Genomic DNA, 13118 nt, shown 5'->3' with positions numbered 1-13118 from the left:
TACTCCAGTGCTTGTAAGCGCGTCCCTGGCCCCCGTACAGATGGGGACTGGGGACTTGAACCTGGGTCCTCAAACATTGCTAACTCAGTCTCTAGTGTTAGTTGTTTTTAAATATTTGGTGGAATTCACCAGTGAAACTATTAGCTTGAACTGCTTCTGTCACTAGGTTTTGATTACTAATTTAACGTTGTTATATAGATCTAGTCAGTATTTTCATTGTGATTTCAGTGTTAGTAGATTTTGTTTTCTAGGGATTTGTTCCTGTTATATAGATTATTTCTTGTTAGCATACATTATGTGCAGTATTTTTGTAGAATTGGTAGATATGTCCCTACTTTTATTTGAGTTAGTTACTTGAGCATTCTTTCTTTTTTTTTTTTTTTTTTTAAGGCTACCTAAAGATTTGTTAATTAAAGAAAAATTTTTTTAAACTCTTGGTGTTGCTGACCTTCTCACTTGTGTTTCCATTCTCTCTCTGTATTTCATCATACCCATGACTATTCTTTTTCTGTTTGTGAGACCCTGTGTGGGAGGTTCAAACTCAGGGTCTCAGAAGCTCTTTACTACATTATCTCCTCCCTGTGCCATAATTACTCCTGCCCCCCTTTGCCATTTGGGTTATCGCCACTGTTTGTGGCAGCCCTCCCTCCCTTCCTGATAGACAGTGAGAGACAGAGAGACTTACAGCACTACTCTGCCACTTGTGGAACGTCCCCCTGTAATTGGGACCAGGGATTTGAACCTTGGTCTTTGAGCATTGTAATGTTCTCTACTGGTGAGCCACAGCCTGACCTCTATCCCTGTCCCATTCTTAAACCTTTGTATTGCCAAATGAATTTTAACCATAGATTACTTTTGCCGTCTTATCAGTTTCTGCATACAACAACAATTCTGTTCCTATTTTGATTAGGATTGTATTGAATCTCTAGGTTTATGTAGGGGAAGAATTAACATCCATGTAAAAGTGAAACTTTTGAGAATCTGCAAACAGGAATTTTTAAATTATTTAACATTTAGTTTTCCCTCAAGTTGAAGGCTTTTTTTTTTTTTTTTTGGTTTTCTCCTGTATTTCATATACGTGAATAACATCTTAAAATTGCCAAAGTAGCAGTAAACATTATGCACAGAACTTCCTTGCACGAAGTCCCATGATCTCTACAGCACCATCAATAACCAGAGCTGAGCAATGCTCTGTCAAAAAAACATGAAATAAGGGCTAAGTGGTGGCTCACCTGGTTGAGTGCACATGTTACAACCCAGAAGGACGCAGGTTTGAGCCCCCAGTTCCCACTTGCAGGGGGAAAACTTCACGAGTGGTGAAGCAGGGCTGCAGGTGTCTGTCTGTCTCTCTCCATCTCCCCCTTCCCTCTCGGTTTCTGTCTCTATCCAATAAATAAAAATAGAGATTAAAAATAATAAAATTATAAAAAACAAACATGAAATAGTGGTCCAGGAGGTGGTACAGTGGAAAAGCGTTGGTCTCTCAAGCATGAGGTCCTGAGTTCGATCCCCGGCAGCACATGTACCAGAGTGATGTCTGGTTCGTTCTCTTCTCTCCCCTCCCCCTCTCCCCTCTCTTTTTTTCTACCCCTCTCATTAATAAATAAATGAAAAAACATGAAATAAGACAGAGTTGCCGTCAAAAATACTCCAACATAGAAGAAAAACTTGACATTGAAAGAAAAGGAAGAGTTTCTGGAGCCAAAGCTTAATGGAGGAGGCAAGTAGAGTAGATGAGACAGATGCTGATGGGGTGCTAGCTGTGATGCAGGAACTTGAGGAGCTTCCATTCCGGTGGCTTTTCTTTCCTCTGTCAGTAGAGTAGATGGCTGTCAGAGTGTGTGAGCTGGGATTGTAGCAGCTATAGTTAGAGCTTGTACAAAGCAGTTTGTTTTCTTTTGAAGATTTAATTTATCAGTCGGAGAGAGTACCGGAGCATCACTCTGGCTCAGTTCAAACCTGGGAATTCATGCTGGAGAATCCAGAACCTGCAGCTCTCCCCAGTTTAGTTCTAATACAGGTAATTTATAATAGTGTCAGGTTTTTGTTCATTCTATTTGTATATATAGGATTATATAAAGGATAATTATAAAAAAAATAAGTTCATATTCATCTATCTAAGACCTTTTGGACCAGATAGATTTTTTTTTTTCTCATTTCTCTTTCTGGGGGCATTGGTTTTATTTGTCCTTCTAGAGAACTAATATTTTTTAAAAAATACTTTTTTAGTCTCTTCATTTGTACTACTTGAGAGTTTGACACCAAAATTTGGGAAAAAAGAAGCATTGCTTTTAGATGTTTTTTATTAAATTTTTTTTTGCTAGCTTTAATAATTAACAAGACTATAAGATAACAGGAGTACAATTACATACAGCTCTCACCACCAGAGTTCTGTGTCCCATCCCCTCCATTGGAAACTTCCCTGTTCTTTATCCCTCTTGTGAATATGGGCCAAAATTCTTTATGGGATACAGAAGGATTGTCTTTTGTAATTGCTTCTCCACTAGACATGAACGAACGGTGTCTGGTCTACATTTCCCTAGTGGGGTAGGGCTCTGGGGAGGTAAGGTTCTGGAACACAGTGGTGAGGTCGTCTGCCCAGGGAAGTGAGGATGGATGGCCTCATGGTAGTATCTGCAGCTTGGTGGCTGAAAGGCAGTAAGATATAAAGCAGAACAAATTCTTTCATAAGCAGGAACCCAAATGTAGGAACACAGCACATACTAGGGGTCTTTGTGTGGGAAGAAGCTAGGAAGTTTATTTTAGTATGTTCCAAGGGGCCTATCACGCTAGTAATTTTTGCCTGAGCCTGATAGCTAACACGCAGGTGGACTAAAAGTATTGTCTGGGAAGATGGTGTCAGAGTTGAGAAGAGGACTAGAACACTGGATCAGGGCAGAGAGTAGCTCCCAAATACAAGACAGGGCACATGTGCACATAAGGTAGGGGGAAAATACACACCTCAAAGTAAATCTGCTTAATAGTCTGCTGTGAGTAGACTTAGACTCAGTAAGTTCGGCAAGCAGGCAGAAAGACCTAAAGAAGACACCATATAGTACCTAATCAAATGTTTACCACTTAGGCCTAGAAACCCTCCTCTCTTACCTCCTACTTCACTTTCTTCAATCACTTTAAGTCCAGCCTCATGAGATAAAGTAAGGACTACAAATGCTTGAGAGGGCAAGAGACTAGCACACTTTAATGATTGCCTTTTTGGTCATTACTGAGCCACCCCATCATCTGGGGCTCTCAGCAGGGAATCGTTGGATTCCCACAGAGATATGATGGGCCTAGATCTCTAAAAGATCCCTCTCTCCACCATCACTGGTCACTTCAATCAGAAATGTCATCATAAGTCTTCTTGTGGGCCTCTCCAGGACCTTGCCCTCACTATAGAACAGCAGTGGTACGGACTGCCTCACTCTGCAAAGGGGGCTAGACCAATCTCCTCTGCCATTTGAGGAAGACTGGTCTTGAAATGAGTGCACCTATGACCATGGACTGTGAGCTCAGACTGACAAGGATGCAGAGGTTACACAGGCTCCTGAGCTAAATTTGAATGGGCATGGGCCCTAGGTCAGATCGATGGGGTCTGTAGTTAATGGTACTTACATACTTTCCTCTAAGTTGTGTGCTATTCTCAGATGGTTTTTTGAGCTTTGATTTCTTAATCTCCCCTCACATATGTATTTTGAAGCTATGGATTTCTTTCTTATATATGACTTCGGCATTTAGTATTAAAGTGAACAAAGCCAATGAGAAAGTGAATGCATGTGGAAGCATGCAATAGCAGTTATCATTTTACATTCTGATCTCAATAATTTCCTATTATAAATGGACTTTTTTGTGTGTTCATTGTTCTACACTCTAACCATGATAATTTGTTGTTGTAAACGGATCTTTTACTTTGGACAGCTAAGTTTTAAATGATAGGGATTATGAGAACCTGTAAGATAACTTTTTTTCATTTAATGGAAAATAAGCTTCTCTTTGTAGGATTTTTATTTCTCTCCTGTAACACTCAGATCTGATGAACTCACCTATTTACTAAATATCTGTCTTCAGAATTGTCTTTTGACTGTTACCCAGATTTTTAGTGCACAGTTTTTCTTTTTTTAAACTTTTGAGCACATTGTAATGACTTTTTAAAAATTACTTTATTGGGAGCTTAATAGTCTACAGTACAGTTGTTGACAGACGAGTATAATTCCACATCTCCTCATGGTAAGTGTCTGCGAAACACTCTCACCCCAGCCTAGTTCCTTTTCTACCACCATGCACCAGGGCACAGGGCCCGCTTCACTCTTTCCCTTCCCCATCTCTCCCAGAATTAATTATTTCTCTCTCTCTCTCCCTCCCTCCCCCTCCCTCCAACACATTACCACCAGTTCAAGATTTCTATCTCTCTGCAATACATTACCACCAGTTCAAGTTTTATTCTGTCTTTCCCTTTAAGTTTTATCTGTAGGTGAGATCGTATGATATCCAACCTTCTCTTTTTGGCTTAAAAGTTGTTCACTTTAAAAGTCCTTTCCTGATAACATTAGTTGGATGTACTTAGAGACTCTGTGGGTTTATTTCCATTGGCTTAAAGGGTCTTTTTTTTTTTTTTTTGGTTAGGTCTTAGCTGGTTATATATTTTTGGTTTAGACATATAAGATCATTTGAATAATAATGATACTAACGTTCCCCACCTTCCTTTCCTTTCTTTCTCCCTATCCAGGGTCATTGCTGGGCTCAGTTGCCTGTACTATGAACCTCCCACTCTGGATGGCCCTCCCTTTTTTTTTTTTTTTTTTGAAGGGGAAGATAGGGAGAGAGACACCTGAGGTACTTACTTGGTTCCCCGTATGTGAAGCACCCCCTGTAGGTGAGGGTTGGGGCCTTGAACGAACCCTTGACTGTGATAATGTGTGTGCTTAACCAGGTGTACCTCCTCCCCAGCCCCAGTGTTATCTTTTTGGTAAGTTTAACTTTTGCTAAAATGTTCAGAGATTTACTTGCTCATTTGCTGGCATGAGCTAGGCCTAGTGATAATAGTCAGCCCAGTTTATCTAATCTAATCAGTGATTGAGATGATTTGAAGCTCTGTTTCTCTCTTCTGCTGTCTGGTCTGTTTCTGGTTTACCTTTACACCTACATTGGGAAGGTCCTTTGAGTTCCCAGGCTCCTGGTTTGTTCACTCTGTCTGTGTGTCAAACTTAATTTTTGTCCCCTGCCCCCATAGGCCTCTTGATAGGTCTGCTCAGTCTCTTAGCCTTGATATATCAGCAGATATTTTTAGAATTTACAGATGACTTGCGGGGCAGGGAGAATGAATCTAAAATTTCTGGTCTCTTTTCTTTTGGATCTCAGCCTAGCCAATTTTTTTTTCATGGTCTTTGCTTCTCCAATTCTCAGAGGAAAGTTGGCTTGAAACAACCAACTTATTATAGGCAAAAAACTCAGATTATTTACAGGATTCAGAATTTCTCAGTTTATACAAGATATTACTGTATAGATATAGGTGTTAGTATAGTATCTCCTTAGTAAAATGTGTGAATACTTAACTCGCCAGCTAGAATGCATGTTTTTAAAATGGAGTTTGCATGTAATACGATCATTTTATGGAACATGATTTGATTACGAACTTGTTTATAGTGCTGTCTGTTTTTTTTTTTTTTTTCTTTTTAAAGGGGTTTGGGCGGTAGCACAGTGGGTGCTAAACGCGGGTGGCTCAAAGTGCAAGGACCGGTGTAAGGATCTCAGTTTGAGCCCCCTTCCCCACCTGCACGGGGGTCGCTTCACAGGTGGTGAAGCAGGTCTGCAGGTGTCTATCTATCTTTCTCTCCTCCCTCTCTGTCTTCCCTTCCTCTCTCCATTTCTCTCTGTCCTATCCAATAACAAGGGCATCAATAACAACAGTAACAATAACAACAATAAGGGCAACAAAAAATGGGGTGGAAAATAGCCTCCAGGAGCAGTGGATTCGCAGTGCGGGCACCAAGTCCCAGCAATAACCCTGGAGGCAGAAAAAGAAAAAAGCCTTCTACCACACAGCTGCTTGTTTCAATGGTTTCCATCAGTGACCATCCGTCTTTCGGTTCCTCTGCTGCTTCCTCTTGTCAGAGGCACATGCTGGTCTCACTGAATGGTGTGTATACCCTCAAACTCCAGTTAGTATATTGTCTTCAATCCCCTGCACCACCATAAGCCAGAGCTGAGTAGCTCTCAATATGGGAAGAGGGGTGAGGAGGGACGTATATTTTCCAGGAGGCTTTGCTAAACCATGAATCTAGGCCAGAAAAAGTTTAAAATTTTCAAATGTAAAAACTCATTGGTGTGATGATTTGATTGATGTGTGTTTCCCCTACTAGATTCTGAAGTCTGAGCTCAGAAATCTTCTCTCTTTTTGAATATGTGCTTAGGTGTTTACAAGTCTCTTTACTGCAAGCAGATGAAGAGTTACTAGGTTACTGCTAATATATGATGAGTTCATGTTTGTATGAATAAAGAACTAGAAGGTGAATGTGGGAAACTATGTAAGAAATGCTGTTTGATGCTGGTGACGAGAAAGGAAAGGCTTGTTGATCTTGAACAAATGCCATGCTTCATTGGCTTTGGGTTTGTGGAGTACAACTGAAATTTTATAGGTAGATTTCAGTAAAATTCACCTGAAAATTATTATTGTGGATGTTTTAGTATTTGTCCCCCAAGCTTCTAGCTCAAAGTACATTATTATGTAAGTTTTTTAAGCACTAGGCTTTGAGACAGCCATTACTCAGAATTTTACAAATATGTATCACTGCTTGTCATTCTATTTTAGACATAAATGGAATAAAAAGTTCTTGAAGGGGGTGCTGTGCAGCGACTCACCTGATTGAGCGCACACATTACTAATCTACAGGGACCCTAGTTCTTGTCCCCAGTCCCCAGCTGTGGGGGGAGCTTCACGACTAGTGAAGCAGTGCTATCCTTGTCTGACTCTTTCTTACTCCTAGTCTATCTCCCTCTCCTCTGTTTTAAAAAAGAAAAAAACAGATTGCTACCTGGAGTGGTGGATTCATTATGCAGGCACCAAGTCCTGGTGATAACCCTGGTGGCAATTAAAAAAAAATTCTTGAGGGATACAGTCTTAGAAAAATGAACTTTGAATTAAACACAGAGTGTTTAATTAAATACAAGAGTGAGGTAACATAGTCCATTGTACTAAGGGGAACTGATCTCTACTTCTTTGGGGGGAGGTAACATTCTGCTGAATTTTGGCTGATAAGTGGAGTTCCTTAAATGGCCAGAGGAAGAGCATTCCGTTTCAGCATGCATTATGAATGTATACAGTGTTGTTACAGGTTGACAAGAAGTAATCTTTGCTGACAGCCAGGGCACTTTATAAGAAGAGGCTGAAAAGACAGGTTCATCCTTTCACATGGAAGCCATCAGAAGTTGTTAAGGGTACTTATGGATATATTTACGAGTAGAAGTTAAAAGCTAGATTCCTAGAATTCATAATTCCAAGCTTTGCCCCTGTGCCCACAGTACTTAAAATCTATAAGTATCCCTGTTTCTTTTTGTTTTTAAATTTTTTTAAAATTTCTTTATAGTTTGTACGTGCATAACATTTCTCAGTTTTCCATATAACAATCCAACCCCCACTAGGTCCTCTGTCATCCTTTTTGGACCTGTATTCCCCCCCCCCCCCCAGAGTCTTTTACTTCGGTGCAACATGCCAATTCCAGTTCAAGTTCTACTTGTGTTTTCTTTTCTGATCTTGTTTTCCAACTTCTTCCTGAGAGTGAGATCATCCCATATTCATCCTTCTGTTTCTGACTTATTTCACTTAACATGAGTTTTTCAAGGTCCATCCAAGATTGGCTGAAAACGGTGAAGTCACCGTCTTTTATAGCTGAGTAGTATTCCATTGTGTATGTATACACCACAACTTGCTCAGCCACTCATCTGTTGTTGGACACCTGGGTTGCTTCCAGGTTTTGGCTATTACAAATTGTGCTGCTAAGAACATGTGTGTACACAGATCTTTTTGGATGGGTGTGTTGGGTTCCTTAGGATATATCCCCAGGAGGGGAATTACAGGATAATAGGGTAGGTCCATTTCTAGCCTTGTGAGAGTTCTCCAGACTGTTCTCCACAGAGGTTGGACCAGTTTACATTCCCACCAGCAGTGCAGAAGGGAACTTGACCCCACAACTTCTTCAGCATTTGTTGCTGCTACATTTTCTGATGTATGACATTCTCACAGGAGTGAAGTGGTATCTCATTGTTGTTTTGATTTGCATTTCTCTGACAATCAGACTTGGAGCATTTTTTTCATGTGTTTCTCAGCCTTTTGGATCTCTTCAGTGGTGACTATTCTGTCCATGTCCTCTCCCCATTTTTGGATGGGGTTATTTGTTTTCTTGTTGTTGAGTTTGACAAGTTCTTTGTATATTTTGGTTATTAAACTCTTGTCTGATATATGGCATGTAAAGATCTTCTCCCATTCTGTGAGGGTTCTCTTGGTTTCGGTAATGGTTTCTTTTGCTGTGCAGAAGCTTTTAAATTTGATGTAGTCCCATAGGCTTATGCTTGCCTTAATCTTCTTTGTAATTGGATTCGTTTCATTGAAGATGTCTAAAGTTTATGCTGAAAAGAGTTCTGCCAATATTCTCCTCTAAGTATGATAGTTTCTGGTCTAACATTCAAGTCCTTGATCCACTTGGAATTTACTTTTGTATTTGGTGAAATATAGTGGTTCAATTGCATTCTTCTGCATGTTTCAACCCATTTTTTCCCAACACCATTTGTTGAAGACACTGCATTCCCCATTTAATAATCTGGGCACCTCTGTCAAAGATTAGATGTCCATAGGTGTGGGGGCTTACTTCTGGGCTTTCCCTTCTATTCCACTGGCCAGTATGTCTATTCATGTTCTAGTACCAAGCAGTTTTGATGATAACAGCCCTGTAATACAATTTGAGATCTGGGAGTGTGATGCCTCCAGTTCTGTTCTTTCTTCTCAAGATTGTTTTGGCAATTCTAGGTCTTTTCTGGTTCCAGATAAACATTTGTAGTATTTGTTCTATTCTCCTAAAAAATGTGGTTGTGATCATGGGGATAGCATTAAATTTGTAGATAGTATCCCTATTTCTAAAATGGGAAGAGAAATCAGAAAAGTGCATTTGGGACCAGGAAGATGGCAATGCAGGTAGTAGTTAGTGCAGATGTCTTTCATGTCTGAGTCCCTATGTTTGACTCCCCAGCACCACTTGGAAAGTCTACATAAATGGTAGAGTGATGCTGTGAGGTTTCTCCCTCTTTCTTTCCCTTTGCTCTCTCTTTCTCATAAAAACAAACAAAAAAATTGGTTGGTAAAGCTGCTCTGATAGGTTCTGGGAGAGACCTCAAGTATCACATTGAGAGGGGAAAGAAAGGAGATTACTATTAGGATTGTATTATTAAGTTTTCGGAAAAGTCATGCTGTATTTTTTATGTGCAAAAAAAAAAAATGTGGCATGACTTTTCTGACAACCCACTAGTTAAGACTTGTCAGATACTGAAGTTATCTGACATGTTGAAAAACTCAGTGTGCATGTGCATAGACTCTTACTGTTGCCTTTTTTTTTTTTTAATATTCATTGAGAAAAGCACAAAGCTTATAATTGTCAGAAGTAAAGGCATTAATAACTACTACTACTCATGGTGTCTTTTAGGGGTTATATTAATAAGGATTCAACTTACTTGCTATTAATATAACCAGAAAATTTAATAACATTGCCTATGTAGCATTGAAACAGGTTTGAAATTTGTATAATATTTTCATGATTTGAAAAGTGGTGGAATTTATTCTGATTGATTTTTTTTTTTTTTAATCTCTAATAGAAAATTTCAGCTGTAGTTCTTGGACTAGAAGTGTGAGTGATAGAAGCTGTGTAATGCATTAGGATATTGAAGAGCACTAATATTGGAGTTAAATATTTGGAAACCAAGAAAGGAAAGGTGATCAAAAATGGGGCGGAAGAAAATACAAATCACACGCATAATGGATGAAAGGAATCGGCAGGTAAGCAAACACTCAGTACCTCTTCTTGATGGGAATATGTGTATTGAAAGGCATGTACGCTGCAGTGACTAAAATTTCCCTTAATTTCAAGACTGCATATTTCTGACTGGAGAAATTTAGCAGTCACACTTTCTGCTTTGCATACTACAAAAGACATGTCAGTTATAGAAACTAGAGATGGTTATGCTTAGCGAAATAAGTAAAGGGATAAAAAGACAACTTTCTGACAAAAAGAAGTAAAACCAGTCATTCTCTGATAGATTTATAGATTTATCATAGCACATTTAATCTGCTATACATTTGATTAAATGTTTTCTTCACATTATTTTCATTTATTACCTTTTTTTACAGTTAGATAATTCCAAAGTTAACTACAATTATTGCTGAATGGCTAGTTAACAAATAGACTACTATTGCAGCTCTTATTATCATGACTTTTATTTGTTTTATTTAGATTTCTTTAATGTTGGATTAATGTTTTACAGTTGACAGTAAATACAATAATTTGTACTTGCATAACATTTTCCAGTTTTCCACATAACAATACAGTATCATGGCTGTTTTATAAAACATTTCAGTACATGTTGCAGCTTTAATTGATAAAGATATATTGGGCACAATTTTCAGTATTACTGTCAGCAAACCCTCATACATTGAGGACACTTATAATGATACTGATAGCTGAAGACCAGGAGTTGGAAGAATTTAGAGCAGGCACTGGTAAACTGGTCTATGGACTGTTTGCCTGATTTTAAAATTAAGCTTTTTTTTTTGTTATGCCACCATATTCACTAGTTTACATATAGCTTATGACTGTGCTCATATCACAGGTGCAGGTATTGAATTGACCCAAAGACCTAATAAAATGTTTTCTCTGTCCCCTTAAGAGAAACTTTGCCAACTCTTTGGTTTAGAGGAAAGAAGAAAAAAATGTTACAATACATTGTAATTGAACTATTGTTTAGAGCATGTGTTCAGGAGAAAGAGAGAAGTTGGATATGAGGAGAACTTTAAGAACAGCTGATTTCTAGATACTTACTAAAGGGAACAGAATAGAACTGAAGATCTGTTCTGCAAAGAAGTGTAGTGCACCTGGCAGTGTGAATCTAATTGGAGACAAAACTCGACTGAGCATCTGGTAGAGAAGTTAGTGGGTCTGATTTGGGTTTCTGACAGCAGTACTGAAGTTTGCCCTTTATTTCAACTCAGTAAGATTCCTTAGCTAAAGTGTAAGGCTCATACATATGACTCATTATGAGAGTGATAAAATAGGGAGGGCATAAAATACCCACTCTATCATTCCAAAGGAATACATTCTAAGCAAGATTGAAAATAACTTTCCCTTCACAGATCTGAAAATTGTGACAGTAGAGGTGGCACAGGGGCCTGCTTCATGAGAACGTGCAATATAGACGTAGAACCAAAGCCAAGCATGTGCATATGCGTATCTGTCTAGTTCTGGTACTAGGTTGCCTTGGTGTCATGCAATGAATCTGTAAGTGCTCCCTTTGCTTTTGTCTTGTGGAAAAGGTTATTGTATTGTTGTAATTTCCTTGGTGTTTGGTAGAATTCTCCAGTGACTTTATCTGTGCCTAGTGCTTTCTATTTTGGAAAGTTAAATTAGCTGTTGATTAAATTAGTATCATAAATAATCTGTGTAGGCTTGCTGCTGCTTCTTTTTAAAAAAAAATAATTATTACCACCAGGGTTACTGCTGGGGCTCAGTGCCTGCATGGTGAACCCACGACTCCTTTTGACTGTTTTTTTGTTTTTGTTTTTGATTTTTTTATTTGGTAGGACAAAGAGAAATTGAGAGGAGATAGATAGGGAGAGAGAAAAAAGGACAAATACAGTACATGCTTCACTGCTTGTGAAACTCCCCCCTTGCAGATGGGGACCAGAGACTTGAACCCAGATCCTTATGTGTGTTAATGTGCACATTTAACCAGGCATGCCACCACCTGGTCCCTGTATATATATAATCTTTATTTATTGGACAGCCAGTAATCGAGAGGGGAGAAGAAGAGAGACAGATACCTGCAGTACTGCTTCACCACTCATGAAGTTCACCCCTGTAGGTGGGGTCTGGACCCTTCCTTGAACCTAGATCTTTGCACCTTGTAACATACCAAGTGTGTCACCACCTAGCCTCAGAGTCAGCCCCCCAACCCCAGGCTTCACTAGAGACTCATTAATTTTTATTAATCCCCCTAATAATTTAGTTTTTGGTTTCATTTATTATTTTTTTTCCATTGTTGATTTTCTGTGTTTAATTTTGTGGATTCTGAATCTTAATTTTTCCTGTGCTTTGTATTTAATTTGCTTTTTCTGTTTCCAGTTTCCTTAAAAAAATCATTTTTATTGACTAAATGTCTTATGACACTTTTGTTACACGGGTACAATTTTCATTTCCCCAAAATGTGTCACCATACTTCACCCACCACTGAAGTACCATCTCCTTCCCTTTAGGACATTAACACCTCCCCCCTCCCCCCCCAACACTCCCTCCTTTAGGGTTCTTAGGTCTGCCGAAATGGACTGTGGGCTTAGTAATGTCTCACCCTGTCTTATTTTGTTTCTTAAATTTCCCTTCTGAGTGAGGTCACCAGGTTTTCCCCCTCCTGGTTCACTTCACTTACCACGATCCACTTTAGTTCTATCCAAATTGTAGCAAAAAAACAAGATCTCATCTTTCCTTAGTGCTGAGTACTTCCATAGTGTGTACAAACTGCATCTTTCTAACTACTCACCTGTCACTGGACACTTGAGTTGTTTACAAAGAACCCTGGTTATTATAAACACCGCTGCGATGCATTTAGGTGTGCACAAGCCTTTTAGCTAAGCCTGTTTGTGTTCTTTAGATAAATACCTAGGAGAGAAATTGTTGAACTCATATGATAGGTCTGTTTTGACTATTTTGAAGAATTTATATGTTGTCCATGGGAGCTGGACTAATCTACAGTCTCACAAGCAATGTAAAAAAGTTTCTGTTTTAAAATCACATCTTCCCTAGCACTTGCTATTTTTTTTGATGTGTCACATTCTCTTTCCCTCTCTCTCTCTCTCTCTCTCTCTCTCTCTC

The 13118-nt window shown here is 39.0% G+C and overlaps 2 protein-coding genes across 12 annotated transcripts in view; one reads left to right on the top strand and one right to left on the bottom strand.

The window, feature by feature from the left end:
- The window catches only part of ADAMTS17 (ADAM metallopeptidase with thrombospondin type 1 motif 17), a 332233-nt gene that overhangs the window by 19398 nt on the left and 299717 nt on the right, over positions 1-13118 (bottom strand). The window lies entirely within an intron of this gene.
- The window catches only part of MEF2A (myocyte enhancer factor 2A), a 104309-nt gene that overhangs the window by 49041 nt on the left and 42150 nt on the right, over positions 1-13118 (top strand). For 8 of the 11 annotated variants that reach the window (XM_060179324.1, XM_060179314.1, XM_060179315.1 and 5 more), the window contains one exon: positions 9856-10036. The exons of 2 other annotated variants lie outside the window; for them this stretch is intronic. In XM_060179324.1, coding sequence (XP_060035307.1) covers positions 9983-10036 — 54 coding nt within the window. In that variant the 5' untranslated portion in view covers positions 9856-9982. Of the gene's footprint in view, positions 1-9855; positions 10037-11386; positions 11532-13118 lie in introns of all 11 variants that reach the window. One more of the 11 variants, XM_060179317.1, reaches the window with a different exon arrangement.

The sequence above is a fragment of the Erinaceus europaeus genome, chromosome 20 (assembly GCF_950295315.1).
Source record: "Erinaceus europaeus chromosome 20, mEriEur2.1, whole genome shotgun sequence".
Taxonomy (NCBI): Eukaryota; Metazoa; Chordata; class Mammalia; order Eulipotyphla; family Erinaceidae; genus Erinaceus; species Erinaceus europaeus.
Note: the sequence above shows the minus strand (reverse complement) of the source record. Positions and strands in the feature narration are given on the sequence as shown.